We start from the raw sequence: 6,000 nt of genomic DNA, 5'->3' as shown, positions 1-6,000 counted from the left end.
TGAGACTTTGCTCACATTCAGGACTTTGGCTGCCCCAGTGGCAGCAGCCATCCTGTCCCACTGTGCTTAGATCCTCCTCCCCAGGGCTCATGGATCAGCTGGAATGCAGAGAAGCACCACAGCATCAATAAAGCATCTGCAAGGGCTGAGTGGCACTGCCAGGGGGCCCCGGCCCTGAGCAGCGGTCCCACTGTGCCCAGCAGCTCTCTCTGGCAATGCAGCATCTGTGGGATGAGGCTGGGGCTGGTTGCAGAGCCCAGCAGGTGACTGAGCACTCAGGAGCTGGTTTCCCCAGGAGATGCTTGTGCTTTCTGCTCAGGGATGCACAGAGGCCGTGGGATGGGGACACCCTTGTCCCCTCCAGCAGTGGGAGATCTGAACCCCCTGCATTTCATTTGGAGCTCAGCCCCAGCCACTGCCACCCCATCCATCTACCACCTTCCCCTGTGCTGCTTGGCAGCAGGAGCAGGATCCATCCCATGTGGTTCTGCAGGTGCCAACACCTCCCATCATCCTCCCACAGGGCTCAGCCCTTCTCTTCCCCAAAGCTCCCCCCACTCTGGTGGGAGCAGGATGGATGTGGGGATGACACAGCATTGCCAGGAGTCTCCCACCTATATCCCCCCTTATTTCCTGGCAGGATTTATCCAGCCATGGCATTTCCCAGTGAGGGAGGCTGACAAGAGCTGGGACATCCCCAAGCCCCCCTGCTGCAGCCCTGGCACAAGGGGTGAGCAGAGCCAGGGGCTGGTGGCCCATCACCAGAGGCTCCTGAGCACACTCTGCAGCCAAGCCTGGAGCCAGAGCTGTGAGGGCTGGCAAGAAGCCTCCAGTGAAATGAAGAGAGAAAGGGAGCAAAAGGGAGGGTTTTTCCAACTCAGCCCACATGTGGGGCTGGGGAATCCATGAAAGGCCACCCCAGAGCAGACACCAACCTGCCCATCACAGCAGTGGGTGTGCCCATGTCCTGTGCTCCCCTCTGCATCAGACACAGGAGGGCTGATGAGCTTCTCAATTCATCAAGAGCTGCAGCAGCACCTGGTTTTGTCTCTGGCCCCTCTAAGCCCCCATGGACATCCCTGGCTCTGGTGCCAGGTCTGTGCCTACCCAGCAAAGCCCCACCCTGGCTGATGTGGGGAGGGGAAAGGGGCAAATTCCTTCTGAGATGCAGGTGACCAGTTCCAGGGGCCCAAGCAGAGCTGGAAATCCTCCATGCTCACCCCATGGGGCAGATGGCAGTGCCAGGCTCGGGGCAGAGGGAAGCCACAGGTGCTGGGAACCTCACTCCTGGAAGTCCCCATCATGGTGTGTCTCAGCATTTTGCCCAGGAGTCTCTGAAAAGGGCCTTTCCCAGTGCAATGAACCCACTTTTGGTTTGCTTCTGTTTCATTTTCTCATTGTGGGGGTGATTTTCTGACCCTGTTCCCCCAGCTGGGCCAGGAGCTGCTCAGAGCAGGGTGGGTAAGAGGGAAAGGATATATCTGGGAAGGGAAAGACGAGCCAGGCAGCTGTGCTGGACCAGGACCAGAGTCATCTGCCTTCCTCTGCTCCCCAGGATCTCCCCAGGGAGAGAGATTTGATGGGAACTGGGCTGATGCTGGGTAGGTGTTTTGCTCCTCCAGCCAGGCACAGAAACATAAACCTCCTCGTGCTCACAACTCCCTGGGACATCACCCAACCCCTCTTGCTGCACTGCTCTGCTCCCCAGCATGCACACCCCCAAAAACTGAGGCTGAATTCTGGGAAACAGCTTTGGAGAAGAGCAGATGGAAGGACACACACACAGTTCCACCCCAGGGCTGGTCCCTGCCTGGATCAGCACCCTGTGCCCTCTCACAGTGGGGCTGTAGCGTGGCACAGGGTGGCTGTGGGTGCTGTGGGTGCTGTGGGTGCCTGAGCCCCAGGCAGCAGGACAGAGCTGCCCCACAGCCCCTGCAGCAGCTGCATCTCCCTGCTGCTTCCCACCACTGCCAGCTGCCAGCAGCTGCTGTGTGCCCTGGGATGTGCTGGGGTTAGGGGGGAGAGGGGGGCTTTTTGGACAGCTGCAGCCAGGCAAAACCCTCTGGGAAAGCCCCAAACTGGCCTCTGCTTTTCCCAGCTCAGCACAGCCAAGAACATGAGCCTCTGCTTTGGTGCTGGGGGAAGGGAATTGGGGTCACCTGAACGGCCTCTCCCAGCCCCAAACACCCCCAAAAGCAGCACAGAGCTCTGCACCTGCCTGCTGCAGCCTCACTGAAGCTGCTCCTCTCACCTGCTTCTCAGGAGGAGGGGTTAAGTGGCCATTTGTCCCCTGGGGTGGGATGCAGAGCCCTGGGATGCCAAAGCTTTAGGTGCAGGGGGAGGATGTGGAGTGTCAGGAGTGTGTGCAGCTGCTGAGGACCCTGCAGGGTGCTGAGCCTGGCCCTAGTCCCAGCTGAGGGAGGTTCCCAAAGCCTCTTGCCCATGTGGGGCTCCTGCCAGGAGACAGGAGTGTGGGGCTAAACTTCAGGAGTAGCTCAGGCAGCAGCCCTGCTGCTGGGGGCTGGAGCTCAGCCTTTTCCCTTCCCAGGGCTGTGCTGGGAGGGGATGAGCATTGCTCACCCTCTGTGCTTTGGGATGTAGCAGGGTCCTCCCCCAGCCCACGCAGGCACAGACCTTAGGGAAGCCAATCCCTCCACTGCCTCATAAAAGCAGCCCCGTGGCCCTGACCCCAGCAGACAGCAGCTCTGCCCCAGCATCACAGCAGCCCTCCTGCAGCCCAGCATGGCACCAGCACCCAGGCTGCTCCCTGCCCTCCTCCTGCTGCTGCTCCTCACCCTGCTGTGCTGCCAGAGCCAGGCTCAGAGTGAGCGTTGCTGTCTGCAGGGACAGTGCCCCTGACGAGTCACCAAGCCCAAGTGGGAGGGTTGGGGTGGGAGGTGGGGGTCTCCAGGCTAAAGCTGAGCTTGTGCTGTTCCCCCAGGAGCCCCAGCTGTGCCAGGCAAGTGCTGCTTCAACTTCCAGATGAGAAGGATCAAGAGAAACAACGTGGTCGCCTTCTACCCCACCAGCCCTGGGTGCCCACACCGGGCTGTGATGTGAGTACCCTAAATCCAGCCCCTCCAGACCCTGCCAGACCCCATGTCTTGCTTTGGTGGGTCCTATCCTGATCCTTTGTGGCTCTGGAAAGCCAGTGCTGGGGTGTCTGTACCAGCACCCCACTAACCTCATCTTCTTTGTGCCCCAGCTTCAGGGTGAGGAATGGGAAGGAGATCTGTGCACAGGCAAGCAGGGCCTGGGTGAAGAGCTACCAGCAGAGCTTCAAGGTCGGCTCCTACTCCATCCCCAGCTAGCTGGGCAGCCAGAGGCAGCACGGGGAGCCCTCTCCATGGGGGACAATGAGAAGGCAAAAGCCCTTTGCAGAGGTGGCTCAAGGGACACCCCGTTAAGGACGGAGCAGCTGGCCGGGCACATCCCTCCCCATCACTCTGTGATGAGCTTCAGCACCTTCCCCAAAGGCAAAAAGGGCCAGTGGCATCCCCACCACCCAGTGTGCCAGCCCCACAGGGTGCTGGGGAGCAGCCCCCCTGCTCCTGGCCCCACTGTGCTGGCAGCAGCTGCCTGGGGGGCTCTGCAGCAGCAGGGGGTGGAAGGAAGCAGCTCCACGGTGGGGTTTTGTGTAACACACTGCAGAGAATTAAACATGATGTCATGCATGCAAATGTCTGGCTGTGCAAGTGTCTTGGGAACGGGCAGAGCCTGCTGCCAGCTTTTCTCCCACATCTGGACGTGCTGGGGTCAGGAAGGAGGCCAAAGCCCCAGCTCCCTCTGCAAGGGAGTCTGGCAGGTGCACGGGGCCAAACCGGGTCTGTGCAGCCCTTGTGGCAGCCAGCAGTGAGAGGGGCAAGAGGCAGGGAGGAGGGGGCTTGCCATGCTCCTCACCAGCCATCCTAAGGAGTGGATCCTCCTGCCTCAAGTTCCACCAGAGCTGTCCCCACGGGATCAGGCTCCTGGCACGAGACAGGGAGATGTGCCGGGCACTGCTGTGTGACAGCCTCAGGGTGAGGTTGGGCTGAGCCCAGCCACTGCTGAGCCACTCAGCCCAGCACAAAGGTGCAAGAGGTGCAGCACAGCTCAGCCAGCAATGGGTGCTCCTTTTGAAACCAAAGTGGCCTGGGGCTTTGCCAAGGGAGCATCATCCTGTGTGGTTGGCTGGTGGCAACAACCACGCTCAGAAGAGCTTGCTGACCACAGTGCATCATGAGCAGGGCAGAGCTGCTGCCTGTTGGCCACACTTTCCAGCAGCCCCCAAGGTACCACAGGGGCTGGGAGAAGGAATTTCCACTCACCAGTTGCCCTTTATCAATATCTCAAGGTGTTTTTTCCCCTGGGACAGTCCAGAGCTGTCATGGAAAGGGCTGGCCAGGGCTATATCAGGTGCAGGCAGGAGGGCAGGGAGCTCTCAGTGGCCTCACCAGCAAAAGCTGCTGTCACTAACGAAGCTCAAGGATGAACATGAAGGTCTTGTCCTTGGCCCTGCTCACCCTGCTGCTGGCAGCTCCCTGGACTGGAAGCCAAGGCATTTCCCGTAAGTACCAACACAGTGCCATGCCCAGCCCCTGCTCTGGTGGGCTTTTGGGGGGGATCAAGGGGCACAAGGAGAGCTTCAAGTCCCCAGTGCCATGCCCAGCCCCTGCTCTGGTGGGCTTTGGGGGGATCAAGGGGCAGATGAAGAGCTTCAAGTCCCCAGTGCCATGCCCAGCCCCTGCTCTGATGGGCTTTTGAGGGGGATCAAGGGGCAGATGAAGAGCTTCAAGTCCCCAGTGCCATGCCCAGCTCCTGCACTGATGGGCTTTGGGGGGGATCAAGGGGCACAAGGAGAGCTTCAAGTCCTGCTTCAGGTGTGGGTTCAGGGGGCTGATGGGCATCAGCAGCCTTCCAGCATGGTTCTGTTCCAAAGGAGCACAGCTGGGCTTGAGGATGGCTTCAGCTGTGCCACCCTGGCTGAGGAGCTCAGTGCTATCCCCTCATGGGCAGGGAGGGAACAGACCCTGGGGCAGCACCTGCAGCTCTCAGGGAGCACCTACAAGCTGTATCCCTTCCAGCCAGGCTGGGGAGAGCACCAACCCTTCTGTGCTCCTCTCAGTCCGCAGCTCCTACGCCGTGTGCTGCCACAGCTTCATCCGGAGGCCAATCTCTGCTGCCAGAATCAGGAGCTACCAGGAGACACCTTCCCGCTGCTCCCACAAAGCCATGCAGTGAGTGTCCCTGGCCCTAACGCAGCCTTCCTCCCCAGAACCCTGCTCCTCACCCTCCTCACCCCCTCTGACAATTGCTCAGCCTTTGGGGAGCCCCCAAAACGAGACAGCCCCAAAAGGTACCAGGGGTGGGGGTGCCCTGCCCTGGCTTTTTACCCTGCACCTTCCTCTCCTCGCTGCTTCATCCCCAGTAGCCCCCAACCACTTCAGCTGCACCCAGCCAGGAAGGAAGCTGAGGTTTCTGAGGCTGCTGAAGCTCAGCACCTGGGGCACTTGTGAGGGGCAGGATGCTGCAGACATCCCCAGGCTGCTGGGGGAAGCCCAGGGCATGGCTGGATCCCACATCTCCCCACGTAACAGCCTCTGTCTCCCCTGCAGCTTGGAGCTGACTAATGGGAAAAAAGTCTGTGTGAAGCCAGAGGCCTCCTGGTTCCAGCAGTACCAGCAGCAGCAGGCACCAACCAGCAGCTCCACCTGAAGCTGCCTTCCACAGGAGCTCTATTTATTTGCACCCTGCAGCTATTTGCATGTTAGCATGAGGTTGTGGAGCTGGCTCCATCCCCTCCCCTGCTGTCTCCCCTTCACACCACTCTGTGTCCCTCGACAGGGACATAAGAGGGGTCTCCTTTAATAAAATGCCTGTTTGTGTGTGACATGCAGTTGGAGGGAGATGATGTGGGAGAAAATGGAGCCACATCAGGGCTTGGCATCTCCTGAAATTATCCTGGGAAGGGCAGGGAAACCTCAAGGGCCAAAGCTGATGCTCCCAAGCTCTCCCCAGGAT

At 59.9% G+C, this 6,000-nt stretch overlaps 2 protein-coding genes across 2 annotated transcripts; both read left to right on the top strand.

Moving 5' to 3' along the window:
• The first annotated feature begins 2,742 nt into the window (after nucleotides 1-2,742).
• LOC104554407 (C-C motif chemokine 4) lies at nucleotides 2,743-3,311 on the top strand. The gene is made up of 3 exons (XM_010197433.2): nucleotides 2,743-2,824; nucleotides 2,942-3,056; nucleotides 3,206-3,311. The coding sequence occupies exons 1-3, from the start codon at nucleotides 2,743-2,745 to the stop codon at nucleotides 3,309-3,311; spliced, it is 303 nt and encodes a 100-aa protein (XP_010195735.2).
• A 1,162-nt stretch (nucleotides 3,312-4,473) lies between these two features.
• On the top strand, nucleotides 4,474-5,694 carry LOC104554408 (C-C motif chemokine 13-like). Its single transcript, XM_010197434.1, has 3 exons — nucleotides 4,474-4,546; nucleotides 5,105-5,216; nucleotides 5,595-5,694. The coding sequence occupies exons 1-3, from the start codon at nucleotides 4,474-4,476 to the stop codon at nucleotides 5,692-5,694; spliced, it is 285 nt and encodes a 94-aa protein (XP_010195736.1).
• Nucleotides 5,695-6,000: the final 306 nt, after the last annotated feature.

Source organism: Colius striatus, chromosome 20, assembly GCF_028858725.1.
Source record: "Colius striatus isolate bColStr4 chromosome 20, bColStr4.1.hap1, whole genome shotgun sequence".
NCBI classification, from domain to species: domain Eukaryota; kingdom Metazoa; phylum Chordata; class Aves; order Coliiformes; family Coliidae; genus Colius; species Colius striatus.
Note: the sequence above shows the minus strand (reverse complement) of the source record. Positions and strands in the feature narration are given on the sequence as shown.